Genomic DNA, 23627 nt, shown 5'->3' with positions numbered 1-23627 from the left:
ATTGGGGCTTTAAGAGCTTATCCAGAAGAACGGTTTGTCTGCATGAGCTTTGTGATTCACATTCACGCTTGTAATGTAGGTCTCAACTTGGAGGGTAGGCGTTATGGGGGCGTAAGTTCATATAGGTCAAATACGACTCTCTCAAATCACAGTAACACAATACCACAAAGCGGTAGGAGCGGAGATGAAGTTGTGATACATTTTGGCTCAGGATTTACAGAGCAAGGTCTAAAAATGTAAGCAGGCTGGTGGCTCAGATACACAAAATCAGAAGATGTCAAAGAGGTGAAAGTAACACATGAGATGTCTATGGAATCATGAAGCTTTTTATCACTCTCTCCAGGGCTATGCACCCACCAACATCTTTTGGTGCAACCCCTCTCATTATTAAAATAAAAAATACATGAAATTAGTTACATACTGTAGAACACTTTTAAATGACCTTTATATTTATCAATTAAAATACATATGTCTTTTGTTGGCATAATGCTGGAATTGGAAAATGAGCTAAATTAATGTTGTGCATTACTGACATAAATTAAACTATTTATTATTACTATTGGTAACACTTTATTTTAAGGTGACATAGTTGCATGATACTGCATGTGCTTACTATAGTAATAACAGTAAATCTTGCAGAATTACAAGTAACTAACCCTAAACAAAACCCCAACCCATAACCGTAACTCTATAGTAAGTACATATAGTTAATTAATATTACTCAGTACTTACTTGAGTAAGTCCAATTTAACTACGTCACCTTAAAATAAAGTGTAACCTTACTAGTATTATACTATTATTATTTAGATGCATTTACACTGCAATTACAGTTGCAGGAATAATGTTATGAAATTAGTGTTTTAAATGTAAAATTTGAAAATATAGAAATATGGAAATCTGAAATGGCAAAATGAATTGACACTTTTCTGAATATACTTTTAAATGAAACTGAAACCTCCAGTAGGTGGCGGCAAGTCTAAGTGAATCAAATAATCATTTATTCACTGATTCGTTCAAACCAGCTGATTCATGCATGAACGAAACACCGCTCAGGGAGACTAAACTTTGTTCAGAACTATTTTTATTCGTGAAATTCGAAAAATTGACATTACTGTGTGTTAATGAATATCATATTTTAAATGAATATCAACTTAAAATTAACAGTTGTATGAAAATGAAAATGTGAAAATAATATTTGTGATCGTGCTGATATTCGGGAAAACATTGTGTAATATTGCTTAAATAGATCAGATGATATAAACATAAAAGACAAAATGTCATACAGGAAAATTCATATCTTGAATTTTGCAGGCATTTTTATTCATTTTGGTGGCATTTTCGACCACTCACTCACATGCCAACACCAGACTCGCTTTTTTGTTGTTAAGCTTAATGTAGGGCTATTACATCTTAGGCTGGCTCTAGATATTGTAATAGTGTTTTAATTTGACACTATTGTTACCTGTCACTTGGGGTCTATCTGTGCACGTGCCTGATTCTCTCCCTCTCTTCTCTTTCAAATCTCGAGACAGATTTTAGGAGCAGTTTTTCAGACAGCAGATCAGCGTTCCTTTGTGAATGTTTGACAGTGACTGCAGACAGACATCTGCCTTCCGCCCTGAGTCAAACAATTCTCAGTCTCAGAATCTCATTTTATTGAATTCTTCCACAGATCATGTGATCAGGTCTAAGACACTTTTTAAAACAAATTAGAGTAGATATTTGATAATTCACTACATTTAATTTTATCTCTAATGTACACACCTTTTACAAGTGGGTTAAAAAGATAGTTCACCCAAATATGAAAATTATTTACTCATGTTGTTTTTTGCTTATTGAACTAAATGTGACACATCCATTCAAATATGTGTGATGGATTTTTAAATTAATCATAGCTAACATTTGTTTTTCTTGCAGGAACAATATTCATATGCTTTTGAATTTTAAATGTATGTGTCCCATTTGACGAAAACTCGTGACTTTGGTTGTTTGAGTGTAAAAATAACAAATATGGGAAATGAAACTAGACAGATGTCTAAACTTGAAACCTTGTGATTATGAAGTAACAAGAGGGCTTGTCTATGAAGAACCAATCAAATTGTGGGGAAATTATGTAATGTTTCATGTAATTTTTGCCATAACCCTATTTTATAAAAACTGTTGTATTCGTGTTTGCTGGTGGGATTCTCAATTAAATTTGCCTGAGATCATCCGGCCGTGCTTCTTCTTGGGGGAGATTCTCTGAGAACTGTTCGGGATCTCTCCCGGCTGTGATTAAAGCATTTAGGGGACATTTGCTAAAGTCTGTCTGTCAATTATTGCTGCGCAGCAAGCTAGTTAGGGAAGCAAGTAAGTTAGGGTAAGGAACTCGAAGCCAGTTGTCAACTGTAGACGCAAGAGCTAGAAAAGATCATGTTCCATGAAGATATTTAGTAAATTTCCTACCGTTAATATGTAAAACATTTAACTTTGTAAGTGAATGCAGCACAATCGTGAACATAGATGGACAATTTTGTATCTCTGCCAAATATTGTTCTATCCTAACAAACCATACATCAATGGAAAGCTTATTTATTCAGCTTTCATGTGAATCTCAATTTCAAAACTGACCCATGTGACTGGTCTTGTGGTCCAGGGTCACATATGTGGATTTTAGAGTAAGAGTTAGAGTGTAAGAGTTTTAGAGGATAAGAACATACATTTTGGTTTGTTCCATGTAGCTATTGGCCTCATCGGCTTTTTTTCTTTTCTTTTCTTTATTTTGGCCATTTTGGGAGCTTGACTGCTAAGTCACTAAGAACTGTCATTGCTACTCAATTTGTGCCTCTTTTTGTTAATTTCATTTTTTTTTCTGTAATTCTATTTTTTTTTATTCTTCAGCATTTCATCACCATTTTACCATGATTTATGTCTTATAGTCTCTATTCTGCATTGTGACGTAAGGAGCCCTGCAAATGAAATGCAGTGGATTTTTTTTTATATCATAGCAACGAATTAACAATTCGTTCCCAAGTCTTACTAATACGTCAGCACGTTTCACTAATTTGTTCCCTCGTTTTAACTAAATCGTGTGCACAATGTAATAATTTGTTTATCTTGTTTTACTAAATCGTGGCCGCATTGTGATAATTAATTCTCTTTCAAACACTGGAGCGCCTCGGGAGTGACCGATCCTGGAAGCACCAATTTCACCACTTCTGTCAGCTGACAGACCAATCACAACAGTTATGCGGGAGTCCCACCTCCCTCATATATATCACTGTGAGCTGTCCCCACTTCATTCTCTTTCTCTTCCCCATGAAGATCCTTATTGGGAAGCTATCCTCAGCAGAGCAGCAGGGAGTGGCCGCTAAACAGTTCACTTGTATAGGCCTATGTATATAGGTACGTCTCCGAACACGGCTATTTTTTCCTTAGTCTTCTGAGGGAATATTCACTGTCAAAGAGAATATTTTTCTTCTTCAGTCTTTTCTGGTGGAACTAGTGCATCAAGGCGAGTTCTCATTTTTCAAATCTTGAGCCATTACAGCTCATTTTTTCCTTTTTCCCCACATTGAGTGGTGTGATGAAGTTAGCATCTCGGTGTTCGCATATCTGTTATGCGACTGAGAACCCACCCTACAGCGCAGGTAAGGGTGAAGATCCCTCTCGCCTGTGCACTTATGGGTCTATGATTTCATTCAAGGACTCTTATCCTCTATGTATTGCGTATCTGGGAGTTAGACAAACAGGCCATTTCCCATTAAGGGTATTAGAGAGCAGAATGTGAGTCGTGGCCGCGAATAAGGAGGATCCAAGTTTTTCTGCGCCACTCAGAGAGAAAGATGGGCCTGCTCAGCAAACCCAGTATAGCTGGGGAGAGTTAATGTATGAAATGTTTCCCGAACTTCCCCCTCGATTTGAATCAGGTCCCTTGGCTGGGGATAAAGTGGAGGAGGAAGATGATGAGATGATTGCTCGTCTCCTTCCTAATCTCTCTTCCAGGCCTAGCAGTGCGACAGGTGAGTCACCCTAACCCATACAGGGAGACTTGGAACTTATTGAAATGTGTAGGAGAACAGCTACTTAACTCTCTATCGACTGGTCATCACAACAGGAAGGCCAGGGCACAGAGAGAGATTTATATGATGGGAAGAAGCTGCTGTCACGTACTTCCCCAGCCAAGCATGCTTCGTCCCAGCATGCATCGCAGAGATGCACCGTTTTTGGGACAAGCCTTTCTCTCATAGAGTGCTAGTTAAAGGTTTCTCTAGACTGGATGTACTCAACATGGAGGAACTGGGGATGTCAACCCCAATATGGAGGAACTGGGAATGTCAAAAAAAGTAGAATTGTCTGTGGCAAGTCACCTCCACCCCAATCACCGGACAGCCCTATCCTCCGTCTCTCCTTCACTCCCAGGATGGACAAAGAGGCTTTCTGCTTCTCCGTTTCAAAAAATCTACTGCTTATCTGCCTTGGCTGTCAGAGCTTTAAACGCCACCTCACTGCTCACAGCATATCAGGCTGATTCAGGTCTCCTGATTCAGCATTGTGGGAAGAGATCTGCATCATTGCAGATCTCAACCTCCGGTCATCCAGAGGAGCAGTCCAGATCTGTGGCCGCAGCATGGGCTTGGCAGTGGTGGGTGAAAGAGCGCTGTGGTTGGGATTATCAGGCCTGTCAGAAAGAGAGAAGGCGGAGTTCCTTGATGCTCCAGTGGAGCCGAAAATATGTGACAAATATGTGACAGCAGTGTGACCTTTGGAAGAAAGATAGACAGGCTTTTGATACTTGCCTCCCCAGGAAACCCACTTTTCGTCCGTCCTATTCTGGATTTACAGAACCTCAACAAACACCTCAGAAAATACAAGTTCAAAATGTTGACGTTAAAGATGTTATCACAATTTATTCATCCTAAAGACTGGCTTACGTCAGTCCATCTGAAGGATGCATATTTTCACATAAGCATCTACCCGACACAGAAAATTCCTCAGGTTTGCCTCATTTGGAGAGCTTAGGCTTCAAGATAAACAAGACAAAAAGCTGCACAGGAGATAATTTACCTGGGTCTCAGACTGACCTGTATCAAGCATTTCTGTCGGAGGAGCGCATCAGGTAAATTCATGGCTGTCTATCCCTTTTTCAGAAAGGAAGAGTTCCATTCAGACTGTGCTTACGTCTTCTAGAGCTGATGGCCTCGACAGTTTCTGTCATTCCAATGGGCCTGTTGCGAATGAGGGAGTTTTAGCACTGGGCGCAGCGCTTGTGTCCAAAACGCCACCTCAACTGCAAAGTGATAGTGATGTCACTCTGCATGCACACTCTCCGTCAGTGGAGAAATAGCTCTTTTCTTGAGTTAGGGCAGTTTCTCTGAGAAAGGTGGTTACAATGGATGCGTCGCTAACAAGTTGCACACAAACTTCCTGGAACTCTTGAAAGTGTTTCTGGCATTTAAACATTTTGTGCAGTTATCACAACTACATACTACTACCTGACAGACATCAGAGATTCTTAGCCAATCAGAACACTTGGAGGTGGATGTCTGGCAATGGAGTTTGGGGTGGGACTTCCTGTTTTCGATACAATCACATATGCATTTGGGAAACAAGTGCATACAAGTTTTTGCCAAGTGTACTGCACAAGTTCTGAACAGTGAAGCCAAAATGTTTCTATCTCCCCTAGGTAGCTGGATGCAGTATAGCTCATAAACCCTGCCCTCTTCATGTAAACTAATGGGAGCTGAGACAAACTAAACAATCAAATTACACTTCAAAATTTTTTTTTCCAAAGATGGTTTCTGTCATTTTAGGTAGTTATTTTTAGGTAAGTTCAAGTTTGATTTTAGTTAGTTATTTGATGCTATAAAAATGGCGGTGTGACATCGTGATTGATTGCTGAGATTGACAGCTTCTCTGAGCAAAGTAGTCACTGAGGCACCAACAGACTTTTTTTGGAAGGAGATTGGAGCTTTAACTTTAATTTCTACATTTCCATAACTGTATATTTTACACCGACATAATGATTTGTTCTGCTGTAAACTGTACTAACCAATTCTGCAGGAGTGTTCACGCATTCCGAGTTCACTACTGCGCAGACTCATGTTCCGAATTCTCTACTGAGCAGACTTGGGTTCCCGAGTTCACTACTACACAGACTCGGGTTCCAAGTTCAATACTGCGCAGACTCGGGTCCCGAGTTCACTACTGCGCAGACTTGTGTTCCGAATTCTCTACTGAGCAGACTCGGGTTCCCAAGTTCACTACTACACAGACTGGGGTTCCAAGTTCACTACTGCGCAGACTCGGGTCCCGAGTTCTCTACTGCGCAGACTCGGGTCCCGAGTTCACTACTGCGTGTTTCGAGTTCTCTACTGAGCAGACTCGGGTTCCCAGGTTCACTACTACACAGACTGGGGTTCCAAGTTCACTACTGCGCAGACTCGGGTCCCGAGTTCACTACTGCGTGTTTCGAGTTCTCTACTGCACAGACTCAGGTCCCGAGTTCTCTACTGCACCGACTCAGGTCCTGAGTTCACTACTGCGCGGTTCCGAGTTCACTCCTACGCAGATTCGGGTTCCGAGTTCACTACTGCGAAGACTCGGTCCCGAATCAGCACAAGATGTCAGCGGCATATTGGGACATTGGCGGCTTTACTTTTCTACAATGGAAGAGAGTGAAGGTGCATTGTCCATCTTTTTTACAGTCTATGGTTTTTGTAAGATGTTTTGGTGCTGCTAGTGGCTGAAGAACATGTGAACGGGTTCCGAGTTCACTACTGCGCAGACTCATGTTCCGAATTCTCTACTGAGCAGACTCGGGTTCCAAGTTCACTACTGCACAGACTCGGGTTCCAAGTTCACTACTGCGCAGACTCGTGTTCCGAATTCTCTACTGAGCAGACTCGGGTTCCGAGTTCACTACTGTGCAGACTCGTGTTCCGAATTCTCTACTGAGCAGACTCGGGTTCCCGAGAACACTACTACGCAGACTCGGGTTCCAAGTTCACTACTGTGCAGACTCGGGTTCCGAGTTCACTACTGCGCAGACTCGTGTTTCGAGTTCTCTAGTGTGCAGACTTGGGTCCGGAGTTCTCTACTGTGCAGACTCAGATCCCGAGTTCTCTACAGTGAAGACTCGTGTTCCGAGTTCTTTACTGTGCAGACTCGGGTTCCGAGTTCACTACTGCGCAGACTCGTGTTTCGAGTTCTCTACTGAGCAGACTCGGGTTCCAAGTTCACTACTGCACAGACTCGGGTTCCGAGTTCACTACTGCGCAGACTCGTGTTCCGAATTCTCTACTGAGCAGACTCGGGTTCCGAGTTCACTACTGTGCAGACTCGTGTTCCGAATTCTCTACTGAGCAGACTCGGGTTCCCGAGAACACTACTACGCAGACTCGGGTTCCAAGTTCACTACTGTGCAGACTCGGGTTCCGAGTTCACTACTGCGCAGACTCGTGTTTTGAGTTCTCTAGTGTGCAGACTTGGGTCCGGAGTTCTCTACTGTGCAGACTCGGATCCCGAGTTCTCTACAGTGAAGACTCGTGTTCCGAGTTCTTTACTGTGCAGACTCGGGTTCCGAGTTCACTACTGCGCAGACTCGTGTTTCGAATTCTCTACTGCGCAGACTCAGGTCCCGAGTTCTCTACTGCGCAGACTCGGGTCCCGAGTTCACTACTGCGTGGTTCTGAGTTCACTACTGTGCAGACTCGTGTTCCGAGTTCTTTACTGTGCAGACTCAGGTCCCAAGTTCTCTACTGCGCAGACTCAGGTCCCGAGTTCTCTACTGCATAGACTCGGGTCCCGAGTTCACTACTGCGTGTTTCGAGTTCTCTACTGCGCAGACTCAGGTCCCGAGTTCTCTACTGCGCAGACTCGGGTCCCGAGTTCACTACTGCGTGTTTCGAGTTCTCTACTGAGCAGACTCGGGTTCCCAGGTTCACTACTACACAGACTGGGGTTCCGAGTTCACTACTGCGCAGACTCGGGTCCCGAGTTCACTACTGCGTGTTTCGAGTTCTCTACTGCACAGACTCAGGTCCCGAGTTCTCTACTGCACCGACTCAGGTCCTGAGTTCACTACTGCGCGGTTCCGAGTTCACTCCTGCGCAGATTCGGGTTCCGAGTTCACTACTGCGAAGACTCGGTCCCGAATCAGCACAAGATGTCAGCGGCATATTGGGACATTGGCGGCTTTACTTTTATACAATGGAAGAGAGTGAAGGTGCATTGTCCATCTTTTTTACAGTCTATGGTTTTTGTAAGATGTTTTGGTGCTGCTAGTGGCTGAAGAACATGTGAACGGGTTCAGAGTTCACTACTGCGCAGACTCATGTTCCGAATTCTCTACTGAGCAGACTCGGGTTCCAAGTTCACTACTGGGCAGACTCGTGTTCCGTATTCTCTACTGAGCAGACTCGGGTTCCAAGTTCACTACTGCACAGACTCGGGTTCCGAGTTCACTACTGCGCAGACTCGTGTTCCGAATTCTCTACTGACCAGACTCGGGTTCCGAGTTCACTACTGTGCAGACTCGTGTTCCGAATTCTCTATTGAGCAGACTCGGGTTCCCGAGATCACTACTACGCAGACTCGGGTTCCAAGTTCACTACTGTGCAGACTTGGGTTCCGAGTTCACTACTGCGCAGACTCGTGTTTCGAGTTCTCTAGTGTGCAGACTTGGGTCCGGAGTTCTCTACTGTGCAGACTCAGATCCCGAGTTCTCTACAGCAGTGGTTCCCAACCTTTTTCCTTGGGGCCCCCCCTATGTACATATTTAACAATCCGTGGACCCCCCCCCCCACCCACCCAATATATATATATATTAGGGGTGTAACGGTTCACAAAATTCACGGTTCGGTTCGATATGATACACTTGTGTCACGGTTCGGTTCGGTACGTTTTTGATACAGCAAAAAGAAAGAAATGCCAGAGAAATTTCCTTGATTTCATTTTTTTTATTCTTTTTTCTTAATTAAAACTAACATCATAAAGTATGATTTTTTTTTTTTTTACTTTGAGCAATTCTAGAGCTATAATTCACTCTTCTTATGAGCATATAAAACAAAACAGCTCCTTGGAAAAAATTAAAAGTAATATTGTAGTAGTTATAAACAAAGGTTTATTTTATTTCAGATTAACATTTGAGGGCAGCAATTGTATTCATAATGTAAAAATAAAACCGATGTAATGTTACTTGAAGGCATAATAGCCTATTCCTGTCAAACTTCCATGGGTGCAGTTAGTGTTACTACAGTAAATCCATGGTGAATGTTGCTGATCTGTGGACACTGTTTCTTCCAGGTTTCCACGTCAGCGCTGTTTGATCCGTTAATAACGGAGAAATGTGAATGTTTCTCACTAGATCTCGCAGCGATGTTATTACTTCAGTGGCGATTTGAAATGCTTTATTTACCTGGATCTCTTATTAGCGCTGTGTAGTAACAGTGTCGCATGATCACGATCGGCTCGCGCTGCACTGGTCCAAACTGATAAACGGTCCTTCAACCACACAATAACGAGCAGTTTCGTTCCGCTTGCATTACGTTTGCCATTTGATGTTGGGCAATGTTGTGGTCTCGCCGGCGTCTCTTACATTATGAGCGCGCTTGCCACGCGCAACGCTCCTATACATTTGAAATAACGAAATTGTAATTGAAATTCACCTCAAAACATATCCGCTCCCGCGCCCCCCCTGTGAACTCTGGTGCCCCCCTAAGGGGGGCGCGGACCCCAGGTTGGGAACCAATGCTCTACAGTGAAGACTCGTGTTCCGAGTTCTTTACTGCGCAGACTCGGGTTCCGAGTTCACTACTGCGCAGACTCGTGTTTCGAGTTCTCTACTGCGCAGACTCAGGTCCCGAGTTCTCTACTGCGCAGACTCGGGTCCCGAGTTCACTACTGCGTGGTTCTGCAGACTCGTGTTCCGAGTTCTTTACTGTGCAGACTCAGGTCCCAAGTTCTCTACTGCGCAGACTCGGGTCCCGAGTTCTCTACTGCACAGACTCGGGTCCCGAGTTCACTACTGCGTGTTTCGAGTTCTCTACTGCGCAGACTCAGGTCCCGAGTTCTCCACTGCGCAGACTCGGGTCCCGAGTTCACTACTGCACGGTTCCGAGTTCCCTTACTGCTCAGACTTGGTCCCTGAGTTCACTACTGCGCGGTTCCGAGTTCACTACTGCGCAGATTCGGGTTCCGAGTTCACTACTGCGAAGACTCGGGTTCCGATTCAGCGCAAGATGTCAGTGGCATATTGGGACATTGGCGGCTTTACTTTTCTACAATGGAAGAGAGTGAAGGTGCATTGTCCATCTTTTTTACAATCTATGGTTTTTGTAAGATGTTTTGGTGCTGCTAGTGGCTGAAGAACATGTGAGTTTTGATTGCCAAGCAACAGTCACTGTTGTAATGCTAGAGTGTTGTGGATAGTTGCCAGGATATTGTTATGCAGTTGCTAGGGCCTTCAGGGTGGTTGCTAGGGTGTTATTGCAGGGCCAAATAAAAAATCCCACACTTAAGTCTCAATGATATTTTCATCTCTAGATATGACTAGGGTCTCTCCTTTATTGTAAGTTTATGAGATTATTATTTTTTTTTTTTTTGCTTATAAAACTTTTGCAACTTTTTCTTTAATTTTTGGGGAGACTTTTGCCTCCTTTTTTATTCAAAAGACATAGTGGATAGTGACAGAAAAAAAATGGAGAGAAAAATAGATCACAGCCTGGACACTGGTGTTCATGAGCATGGACAGTTTTTAGTAAAAATTGTGCCGTGTAAATTGCTTTCAGTGCAGATTTTGAGCCACGTTTTGCTGTTACTTGATTTGCATAATTCTTTTAGTGAAACGGACAATAAAACAATGCAGAGAGTGCATGCAAATAAACGGAGCCATCAGCAGACACAATTTATCCTTAGTGAATTCACCTAATCTTTTTATTTATGGTGGAATTTGGAAAATTGCTTTGATAGTGTTGTATCCTCACTGACCCTACATTTTCAAAAACATCTTTTATGCATAATAGTGAAGTACAATAAGAATAAGGATGAGTTTCACTGCCAATGTCTCCCAGCTTAACTGCCATTTTTAGTGGCCTTTATTCAGGTGACCGGGAGGCAAATGCAACCGCTTTTCCACAACACGAAACCGTGTGTGATTAAGGCTCCTCTGGAGGTTTACAGGATCAGACTGCCAAACGAGAGAACCCCCCTCCGATACCGTGGCCCTGCGATGTATTTAATGCTTATGTGAATACTCCAGAGTCTTGTTAAAATATGGTTACTGTAATATTCAGATCGGCTGGGCCGCCTCACCACACAAGATGGATTAAGCCTGCCACAGATGTTTAAAAATAGTCCTGAGGACACACACACACAGGCGTTAGATGCACATAGACATGCTACTATAAAGACACACTCTCATTGTCAAACCACAAAGTTGGAGACTGCCTCTGAAGAAAATGATTTTTAAGAGTTTTACATAAAGAGCTCATTTGAGGGAAGCCTGTTGTGGAAGGGGAACGGACGCAGCTGATAGATCTACACCAGGGAAATGAGAGATTATGGAATATAGCTGACCGGAATTGCCAAGTGTGGGATTGGAGTCAAGTATTGCTGGGAATGAATATATTTAAATGCTTTTTTTATGAAGTTAGTGACGGCCCTGTTTTTAAATGGATTAAACTATTGACTATCATAGATCTATCTATCTATCTATCTATCTATCTATCTATCTATCTATCTATCTATCTATCTATCTATCTATCTATCTATCTATCTACATCCATCCATCCATCCATCCATCCATCCATCCATCCATGATGAATTACTTTAAATGAAAATCTAATGAGTGAGCCATTGCATACATAATGGATTATATTCAAGTTTTCCTTGCATAATTTGTTTGCAAGTGTGTTTGAGAGAAAGAAAAAGGCTTGTGTTGAAGACTTGAACATTATTTAACCCCACACATGCACTTTCATGTCTTTCTCTTTCAATAACATCTCTATATGAGAACTGTGGGAACACATTACAGCTTTGAAGTGCAACCTCACCTTCATACATCAAACAGGGCTTCAGCATGTATTAGAAGCACCCTGCCTTGAGATGATAGAGATCCTGCGAGCCCTTTCAAGCTCCCGGGACTTTTAAAAAGAAGGTGAAAGCGGATTAAACACAGTGGTTCAATATAAGAAAAAAAATCCCACGACAACAAACGGACAGAAAAGTGTATTGATGGCAGAATTTGATTGGAACACTTTGTGATTTGTTGGTAGTGTGATGTCATGATTTGATTATACAATCATTGAATCGGAACATCATTTACTCACCCTCATGTCGTTTCAAACCTGTTCGACCTTTTCTTCTCGGGAACGCAAAAAGAGATGTTAGGCAGAGTGTTCAAACAGCTCTTTTTCATTCAGTCAAATGCGGATGGAGCTGTCAAACTCATGATCAAATTTTAAAAGTACACTGTAAAAAAAATCTGTAGAAATTATAGTAATTACTGGCAGCTGCTTGCCAGTAGAGCCCGACCGATAAAGGATTTTTAAGGCCGATACCGATACAAATATTTGGTGATTTAAAAATCCGATATTCCGATATATCGGCCGATATATATATATTTTTTTAAAATCCAGAAACGTGTAACAAAATATGAACAGATTTTCCCTAACATTAGTTATTCGTAGTTATTTAAGAGTCCTCAGCCTTACTAAAATAATATAATGCAGTTTAAAAATATATATATATATTTTTAAATTAACTTTATTGTCACAACAGAACAGAATATATTAAAGTTCTGATAAATAAAATGTATATTAAAAATACAAACTTAAGATATGAAACTAAAAGTCCTTTGAACAAAAAAAATCACCTATTATTATTAATATTGATAGTAATAATTAAAAAAAAAATCAATGATGATGATATTATTATTATTATTATCATCATCATTTGTATTATTATTAAACAAGACAAAGGTCACTCCTAATTCTAAATGTGAGGTAATTAACACATGGTTATCGAGTCGATCGTTCCCTGGGATGTGTTTTCATTAAAATTGAATGTAAAGAGTTATCTCTAAAAACAGATTAACGTTATCTTATAACGCTAGTATATGGGGCACAGAGTAAAAGTAAATCGCTAGTTAATACCACTAACAAGGCTCAAAATAGCCTCACACTAACACGGTAACATAATGAGGGTCCCTACATGCAAACCGAAGCATTGAGAACTTTGTAAGTGTACAGACAGTTTAATAAGAAGATACTTTATAAAGAGTATCAGGCATCATCTAGGAAAATGGGTCACGAACGACTAATCGAGTCACGAACGCCGTGCTACGTTAGATTTCACAAACGTAATTCCTATCGACCAGCTCACTTAGCACGGCGTTCGTGACTCGATTAGTCAAGACAGTTTTCCAAGATGACGAATGCCTGTAAACGCGTAATGTACTGTCTTTATAAAGTATCTTCTTATTAAACTGTCTGTACACTTACAAAGTTATCAATGCTTCGGTTTGCATGTAGGGACCCTCATTATGTTACCGTGTTAGTGTGAGGCTATTTTGAGCCTTGTTAGTGGTATTAACTAGCGATTTACTTTTACTCTGTGCCCCATATACTAGCGTTATAAGATCATCTGTTTTTAGAGATAGCTAAAACTCTTAACATTCGATTTTCATGAAAACGCATCCCAGGGAACGATCGACTCGGTAACCATGTGTTAATTACCCCTACAGCAACGCACACTTGGATTTCAAACACGTGTAAAAGAAAAGCTAACTTTTATGCACAGGCTAGCTGCTATGTTTAATACTTTTTCTCTATGTCTAAATGTTCACTCCTCGCGTGCCTAACTTACGTTTTACAATGCAGGGACTGGAACTACAGATATGCTAGTTATAAATACAGTAATCATTACTTTATTTAGGCAGAATAAGTTCGTTGTGATTTCCAAGCTCATTGATGTTAGCAGTCTTCCTTGTAGAGTGCCCTCTGGTGGACAAACTATGCAGCGCCAACACTCATAACATGGTTGCAGGGTGTTTCGTCCGCTTTTATTTTATTTTTTAAATATTCATTTATCGGCCGTTATAAATGCCGATACCGATAGTTTGGAAAATGCCTAATATTGGCCGATAATATCGGCCCGCCGATATATCGGTCGGGCTCTACTTGCCAGTAACTTACTGTAGATTTAAATTGATGTTATTTACTGGCAACCGTTTGTTCAAAGTTAAATGAACATTAAACATTAACAAGTCTTTATCTTTACAGAATAAAACTAAAATAACAGCCTCATGCAAAGCATTCTGGGAACCAAAATCTGAAGGAAAAAGAAAAGAAAAAGGTTGATGAAGATTTCTGGTTCCCAGAATGCTTTGCATTAGATTGTTATTTTATATTATATTGTTTTATTCTGTAAAGACAAAGACTTGTTAATGTTTAATGTTCATTTAACTTTGAACAAACTGTTGCCAGTAAATAACATCAATTTAAATCTACAGTAAGTTACTGGCAAACAGCTGCATAACTACAGCAATTTTTTTACAGTGTAAAAATTTTGGTCCATATAACATCCCCATTTATTTTCACTAAATGGAAATGAGCAGAGTGAATATTTGGCTTATCCTCTGCTTAAATCACATGGTTGACAGTGTTGACAGTACTTTTTTGGACTATTTTGGAACAAAACAGCAATGATGTAAATTGCAAAACCATTAATGAACAGATATTTAGAAAATTAAGTAGCAGACTTAATGGAAGAAAATTTGGTTACTAAAATTAAAAGCTGTAAAATGAAACGCTATAATTACATTGAAACCAATTCTTATAGTCTTAATGCAATGACAAACCCCTGAGCATATGGTCATCAGATATGAATGCCACGTGAGAGGGAGTTTAAACGGGTTTCTACTCTTCTCTGTACATCCGTTATCTCACTGTAGGACAGAAAAAAAAAAGTATGGATATGTTATCTCTCTCTTTCTGTGCAGTGATTTGGACTGGCTGTCATGACAGTTTAATCCCTCTATAAGGGGCTCACAAAGAGAAAGTTAACACAGGAAAGTGATTAGTTAGCTTTCTTTGAAGAAAACGTCATTAATCTCTATTCTATAGCTACTCTTTGTTCAGGACTAGGATATATATATATCCATATATTTCCCATAGTGAAAATCAGTGTTTTGACTGGTTCTGTGCATAGTGACTGGATGACAGTTATATAATATCAGACAAGCATTAACTGTGTAAATTATTAAATATTTTTGCAATAAAGTTTTCATATTCAGAAGTAAACAACATCAGAGAATGACACATTTAGAGTAGAGCTAGCAAAGTCTTTTTTGGAGATCCGTTACGCTTCAATGAATTTTGAGGTTTGAGATAAAAATAATAATTAAGTGATGGAAATAATAGAGAAATATGGAAGGTAAAAGTTAATTTGGCAAAGAACTGAAATTTCCCAACAAATCTAATCATTGCCAGTAGCACAGCATCTGGCAGCATGTTGTGCTCTGGCAAGGACTTCCCCAATCGAAATGTTTTTCACTCCAAGGAAACCCGTGGCAATCCCTTAATCGGATTGCTATCTGTTCCTTACAAGACTTGTAAAATTTCTGTGCTGTTGTTGTTTCCTCATGCCCCTAAATTTGCAGAAAACACCTTCTGTTTCACTTCAAAGACAAAAGAAAGGCTAATTGTGTATTTATGAACATTGCAAGTGCAATGAGCTGAAAGTTGTAAATTATGTAAATTATACTGCAGGTGTGGTTCGAGGCACATTGGTTGTTGGATTGTTTTGAACCAAACAGTAAAAAATAAGCCGTTCAGATCCACCTGGTTGATGGAGTTGAATGATGAATGCTTTAAAATCTAGTCACACATGAATGGCAAAGTGCACAATGTTTCATTCATTCACCCACGTATCGTTCCAAAACTGCATGACTTGCTCTCTTCTGCAAAACACAAAAAAGATACATTTTAAAAAAGAAATAGTACTCGTGTTGTCAGAAATATCAATATTAGATATGTTTCAATACTGAAATATCTGAAACGTTTCCAATAGGCCTACTCCTTTTCTGCAGTATTGATACACAGATACCAGCTGCGCGTTCTTCTCTCTTCTCTCCGACGGTGAAATAACACACACCAACCTCCTCTCACTCTTCGCTCTGGTTGAAAAGTGCTTGTATTGTGCATAAATTTAGTCATTCCCACAGGTTTCACACAAAAAGCACGTGCACCACTGATCTATAAGTAGCGCTCTCATAAAGCTGCCTCTCAAACAGCTCGCGAGTACTAAGTTGACTTCTTTTTCATTGCTTGTTGCGGTTAAACGGTCAAATACATACAAAATTATGTCAAAATGCTCATCTTGCTGAGTATTCAGGTAAATCCAGCTCATTTTGGAAAATAGTTGAGAGAAAAAGCATGTTGTGTAACAGTGTATTGAATCCATACACACTCTCTTAAAGTGACAACAGCCTAATAAACCTGTTGCTCTTTCATGTTAATAAAAAAAGACAAAGAGAAATCACTTGCTGCTCTTGACTGAATAACTTTTGTAACTTTTTAATTGTAAGCATTAATCTTTATTTAATTTTTACAAGGAAAACTATCCAGTGTTATTTTACATTTGATACTTTCATTTCTGTATCATTTCTTATCTGAATACTACTGTTAGACCCAGCTGAAAATCTTAAAGCCATATTTATTTAATGTGTCTCTTTACTCTATTGTAATTATTTGTGCTATTGTTTGCAATTTGTTTATTTGTTCTTATTTTATTACTGACTGTTTACTTGCCTTTTTTTTTGGTGTCAATTTAGTTCAACGATCCAAATAAAGTGTGTAAGCTATTACAACAAAATTACCCACATTATCAAAAAATATGAGATAATAACAAATTATCTGTATGACAGCATGTATGGCATTTTTCCCTCTGGCATGAAAAAATGCATCAATATTTTTCAAGGTATTGTATCAAAAGGTGAAAATTCCAGTATCATGACAGCACTAGTACTCGTTCATTTTCACGTTCATTTGTTCACTTTATCCTTTTCCTAAAATGATATAAAGCAGCATAAAAATAGCATAAAAGTTGTCCATTTTACTTGTGCGTCTTTTGAAGTCATATATGATACCTTAAAGTATATATATATATATATATATATATATATATATATATATATATATATATATATATTATTTTTTTATTTTTTTATTTTTTATCTTTCCCAATAATGAGCTTCAAAATTCTTTGAAATCTGTTTGTTAAAAAGTAACCCTAACCCTTCATTTTTAGGTGCATGCTTGGCTTTCAAAGATATCATTATTATTTTTATAGAGAGTGCTATTTTTATGAGCAGGTACAACTTTTGATATATACTGTGACAAGCGAGCGCTATCATGCTGGAAGGGCTGTGGTCTAATCACAACCCTTACAATAGTGGGTTTGAACAGTTGTGCAGTTGCCTAGCAACAGGCAGTGGTGGGTTTCCCAAAAGCTTTGTTGCACAATGAAGATTGTTGAGTCCACTATTGAGCCTCGGTAGTTTCCCAAAATTCCCCACATTTCACACATCATTATGGGGTTTTTGGTTGTGACAGAGGCCTGATTCTTTGTTCCAAACAACACCTACATAGCGCCATGTAATCATTACGCGTTAGCCCCTTTCACACAGTAATCCTAGTAAATTATCGTAAAATTACCAGAATGACTTTACCGTAGATACACAAACATGCTGTTCACATAAGCAATGACGTTCAGGCTTTTTACCGTTAAGAGACCATTCACACATCAGCACCAAAATACCAGTACATTTTGGGATGTCAGTCATCAGAAATCTTTAAACTTTAAAAACTTTAAACTTTAATTATTTAAAATCTTTAAATGTTGCGCTGTTGTCTTCATTCACGCACATGAGAACCACTTAAGTTTCATTTTCTGTTAAATTTGACACAATTTTTTACTTCTTACGCCTGTCACAGAAGTTCTGAGTGATAGGTGTAATGGGATGATCACACAGAATGCGTTTTTGATCTTAAAAACACGAGACGCGCATTATAGGCCTAGTATTCAACTGCAAAGCCACAGCTCTGATAAATAGAAAAGAAGGGTCTCGAGCACAACAGGCTGAAAATTCTCCAAGTAGGTATAGCTGCAGACTGGAGATCTCCAAAACTGGGCGTGAACCCCAAACATGGGCAGAACCTCAAAAAGGGGGCAGGGTGTCCACGCGCAAAGACTTTCGCCATTGGCTCTGGCCTCAGCCAATTGTCATTGACTTACATTTAAAAATAGATGTTTGAAAATTACACATAATTTCTCTGATCTTCTCTGCTATAAAAATAAATATGCCTATATAAATGAATATGTTCTGTGAGAGAAAAGCCCAGAGCTCATGGCCAGTGGAGTTCAGACTAGAGTTTGAACCTCCGCTCAACGATATAAGCGGGAATACCCTGCGAGCTCTCCCACGAGCCGCCTCAACGCGGCTTCTACAGTATCACTTTGCTCTAAGCGACAGGGGTGGGTTGGCAGCGACCTGTCATGCCTGTCTGTCAATGGGAGGAAGCCACGCCCTATTTTGGAGCTCCCACCCCGTTTTGGAGTTTCCACACCCATCTGGAGATCTCAGGCTGCAGCTATACCCTTCTCACGAGATGCAATGCAACGTCATAGATGTCCATCTAGCGCATATTTACCTAAAAAAACGATTAAAAAGCAGTGGAGCTTACTGTAAACAGTGCGGCGTCCATTAGAACTTTATGATTGGCCCAAAACATACTTCTTAAGTCAGCGTGTTCGAATCTTGTACGCGCTCAATTTAAGGCTAAAGGTTAAAAGTGAATCAGTCAGTCGATACAATCATGTACTGTACTTTTGCGGTCACATGGGTTGAGTCACTGTATGGAGTATGTAGTGCATAGCAGTAATTATCTCAGTCAATGATATATTTAGACAAGAGGCCTGTTGTCTATTTCTGTACTATTAGACTTAGACATTATTATTTATTAGATTGAAGCTTTATTTAATTATATTGTTCTTCATAATAATCAAAATCACACAGTGTTCGTTCGCTGGTCAGAGGGGATTTGGTCACCTGACTGAGCCTGGTTTCTCCCAGGGTTTTCTTTCTCCGTTCTGTCACCTGATGGAGTTTGGGTTCCTTGCCACTATCGCCTCTGGCTTGCTTAGTTGGGAACACTTAATATTCAGTAATATTAATGATTTGGCACTGACACTGTTGGATGAGAACTGAACTGAGCTGGACAATGACATCACTGTTTTCTCCAGAGCTGATTTATAGCTTTATTGAACTTATTTCAAAATTGATGTATTTTACAGTTATTGAATCAAACTGAATCAAGTGATTTCAACTGACTAATGACTGTTTAGTATGGTCTTTTTAGAGCTGCTTTACAGCAGAATTGAATTCGGTTTGCATCACTGAATCACCATTTTCCTGTGTCACTGTAAAGCTGCTTTATAGAAATAAAGGTGACTTGACTTGAATAATGATCATTTTTGTGGTGTGCTCAGACATACTCAGGCAGTTGAGCTGTATTATTTTAAGATTATAATTTCTATTATTTGTACTTTACAATGTTTTGATGCACTTAAACATACTGCACAATATTCAATATTAGTTACATTTCAAGTATTCAACTGTAGTTCTGTAAATCTATTAAAACAATCACAGTTAATTATGAACGTGCCGGTAAACTTGAATTTTTCTTTGCAAAATGCAGTGCATGAATTATATTAATACATTTGGTTGTTGGCATGGTTTGAAATACTTTGTCGTATTATATTATTTTTTAATAAAGTTTGTTTAGAATTGTAATTTCATTTATAGTTGAGGATTCTTATTATTGGACTGCATTCATGGCACTTCTAAAAAGTCTGTGAAAAGTTAAAAAAAAGTTGCATACACAAATGATCTACTTGCTGAGCTTCTTAAAAGATGGGTGATAACATGAGCATGTTAATGATCATTAAAATCTGCAAATGAGGCTGAATATCCTGTTTGATTGTCTCTCGTCTGGTTGATAGGGCATCTTAGAACCATCCTGTTTTTCTTTAAAACTTCATTTCTTTTTTTGGGCATCCAAATGTGTTGCTTGCAGCTAAACAGTTTTGCTTTGAAATGAGCAAAATAGAGCCCACACTTCGCTTCCATTTAAAATCTGCTTACTTCCACTGTAATGTGGAGTAAAGTTGCTTTCTCCATCTGTTGCTGTTGTTATGGACCGCAGTGCCATCATTTCTTGTATTTTTCTCATATTTCCTCCCTAATATCCTTCACTCAGGGGAGCGATAGAGTTAATGTGCTTTTTTGTTCGGACTTGGACCCCATGTCCAAATAGCCATTTATCAAACCTACAGCACAGTGAGCAAGCCGTGCACATACCGAATACTCCTGTTCACACTCCGTATTGAATATATTATCTGGATTTATAGTAATATCTTGCAGCCTGTGGTGCATATTTCATAATTATGAATATGGCATCATGGCGTGACAAGTGGAAAATTGCAAATGACTTAATGATGATGTATAATGCATATACGGTGAAATAAGTCGGCACAACCAACTGTATGCATTGCGGCATTTTCCCATCTTTTAACAAGCCTATACGAATGTAACGGAAATCATTCTGTTCCTTTGTTTTACATCCATCAATTAAAGAGGCTGTGCTCTGCTGAATGATTTTAAAAAATCAATATACTGTAATCATCCCTTTTCTTTGAGTCACTTTGGTGTGATGATTTTAATATCTGTCTTTTATAACAATGTTGCAGAGTAATGCTTTTAAAATTGGAAGCATAAAGCACCGTCTTACAGATCTGTGTGTGACTCTCTTCCTCAGAAATCCGGGAGGCGTTTAAGGTGTTTGATCGAGATGGGAATGGCTTCATCTCAAAGCAGGAGCTCGGCATGGCCATGCGTTCTCTAGGGTACATGCCCAATGAGGTCGAGCTAGAGGTCATCATTCAGAGACTCGACATGGATGGTGAGGAGACATACACAAACTGTGAATGGACTGCAAAGAGAAAAGACCAGAATAGCTTGGGATGCTGGTGTGCTGATGTTCCCACCAGGCTGCTTAAAGTGCCCATATTATGCTATTTTAAAGGTCTCCTACAACAGGTTTACATGCATCCAAGGTCACAAACACTTCAATTTCTCATAATATATACTGCAGCATCACCTCTTTTCTCACAGTGTCTAAAAAAGCTTGATAAAGGATTCAGTCTCTCTAAACCCCTCCTTTCTAAGAGCCTACTCTGCTCTGATTGGTCAGATGGCCCAATCTGTTGTGATTGGTCTACCACTTACATTGCGCATTGGAAACGAAACGCTCATTATATCTGAATTTCGGCTCTGGAGGCTTCCTCAGCGCTTGATACACAGTGATGTGAACAATAACGATGGCGTCGGTTTTACTCTATCAGTTCGAGCGCGAGTCCTCATCCTTTTGAAGTGCATGCAACATGGATTCGCAGTTCAGAACATAACATTTTCTCGACATGTTGCAACATGTTTCTTCTCAGCTAAAACTACAGTGTTTGAGGGCGGGTCAAAGTACTAAGTCGGCGTTGTTTGCGGACAGCCAATGAATAATACCATAGGCTGGCATTATGCAAATTTGTCAGATTCAGAGGATCGGATTCAGAGCGATGATCAAAACATTGATGGAGTAGATCGAGTCCATCAACACCCCCAAAGCTTGCAGTCATTTACCTCTTAATTTTGCTTGGTAACGTTAGGCAGTTTTAATTTATATGCTGTTGAATGTTTGATGATCACATTAGCTTACAGTGTGTAAGCAATCTTCTATCTGCTCCTTCCGGTTTATGCAGATAATCTTCTTCACTTGTGTTTGGATCTGGAGATGTAGTACTATTTCAAAAGATCCATAACAGCCCCATACCAACAGTATAACAGTGAGAACATGGATTGCCTGAAAACCTCGTAAATGGCGGGGAAGCATTGTGTCATATATTATGAAATATCTTGTCAATGGTGGGGAAAGAGTTAAAGAGATAGTTCATCCAAAAAATGTCAATAAGATTTAATCAACATGTGCTCATTTGCTCATGTTGTTCCAAACCTATGACTTTTTTCTTCTTCTTTAGACCACAAAATAAGACATTTCGAGACATATTCAAATTTTCAAATAGTATGAGTCACCAATCAGATGCATTTCTCTGCACTGTAAGGATGCTAAACACAATTGACAGATATTCAACAAATAAAAAAGCTGAACAACTGTGACTTTTTATTGCCCCAAACTATCATATTCCTCATAATGCATGGAGACAAGCGGATTATGCATGGGCTGATAATGAGAACACTGTTTGACAGTAGGCGTTTTGAAGTTTGAAGTTAGTTGTCTTGAAATTAATTGAAGGCGAAAGCGGTGCTTTGATGACTGTAGTGGCGGTGCTTTAAAGAACGTCTCAGAGAGGGCCTTTCATTTTTATTTCACTTATTTCACTTATTTTATTTTTAGGATTGAATTAATTATTATCTTTTCATCAACTCATGAACCACCAGCAGTTCGCAAATGCCAAGTTGGGAAACTCCTCTCTATTTGATTGTTTTTGATAACGTGTTTATAGGTACGTAAGAAATTACTTTTACCATTTTACTATTCTACATGACATAGAGTGCATTCTCTCAATGCAAATTTGATTCAAATGCAGGAATTTTCTATGCAGGCATTCTCAATTAATTTCTAAATAACTCACAACCCTGACAGAAAATATATTTCTATCCATTTCTATACTTGTTTCAAAGAGCAAACAATTGGAACTTGATATCATGCTAGAATCCATCTAATACTTCACGGTCTGTTTTTTAGGAGACGGCCAGGTGGATTTTGAGGAATTTGTTACTCTCCTGGGGCCCAAACTCACGGCTGCCGGGATGCCTGACAAGTTCAACGGAACCGATTTTGACTCTGTGTTCTGGAAGGTGATTATTAGCCACTTCCCTCTTATTTAAAGTGACAACAGGCACAAAGTGTGCTGCATCTGTCACACACCAAAACTACATCTAGATTACACACACTTTCAATCAGGGCCTGAAACTAATTTTTGCCACACCTGCCAATGTCTGGTGACTTTAAAAAAATTACCAGCCATGAATCTTTTTTGGCAAAAACAGGCAGTTATGACATAAAAATGTTATATGCCAGTGAAAATTCACTTTTCAGTTAGAGAAATTTAATAAAGAATCAAATGCAAAAATAACACTACATAGTCTTCACTGTTTAAATTAAACATGGATTAATCATTATCAAAGTTATAAAAGTTATTCAGTCAATAAAAGTGAGTGATTTTTCTTTGTCTTTTGATTAATATAAAAACACAGACAGCAAAAGGGATATTAGGCTGCTGTCACTTTAAGAGCTAATGCACGGATCCATCATGCGTTTTCTTTCTCAACTGTTTATGTTCACTTTAGGCAAAACTGACTATGTTTACGAGGATACTCCCCAATATTGGCCTTTTGACATCATTTTGTTTAAATATGTCTGTTCAAGAGAACTCAATTCACTAATTGCACGCTCTCTGAGATTCGGATTTGTGGGCGCGCGCTTCGGATGTTTGCGCACAGAAAACTTCCCAAA

General features: G+C 39.5%; 1 protein-coding gene across 1 annotated transcript in view; it reads left to right on the top strand.

Annotated features, from left to right (window-relative positions):
• cabp7a (calcium binding protein 7a) overlaps positions 1-23627 on the top strand; it is a 41507-nt gene that overhangs the window by 13728 nt on the left and 4152 nt on the right. The window contains exons 2-3 of the mRNA XM_084114850.1: positions 20859-21002; positions 22857-22969. Coding sequence (XP_083970976.1) covers positions 20859-21002; positions 22857-22969 — 257 coding nt within the window. The remainder of the gene's footprint in view (positions 1-20858; positions 21003-22856; positions 22970-23627) is intronic.

This window comes from Abramis brama, assembly GCF_963993115.1.
Source record: "Abramis brama genome assembly, chromosome: 5".
Lineage (NCBI taxonomy): Eukaryota > Metazoa > Chordata > Actinopteri > Cypriniformes > Leuciscidae > Abramis > Abramis brama.
Note: the sequence above shows the minus strand (reverse complement) of the source record. Positions and strands in the feature narration are given on the sequence as shown.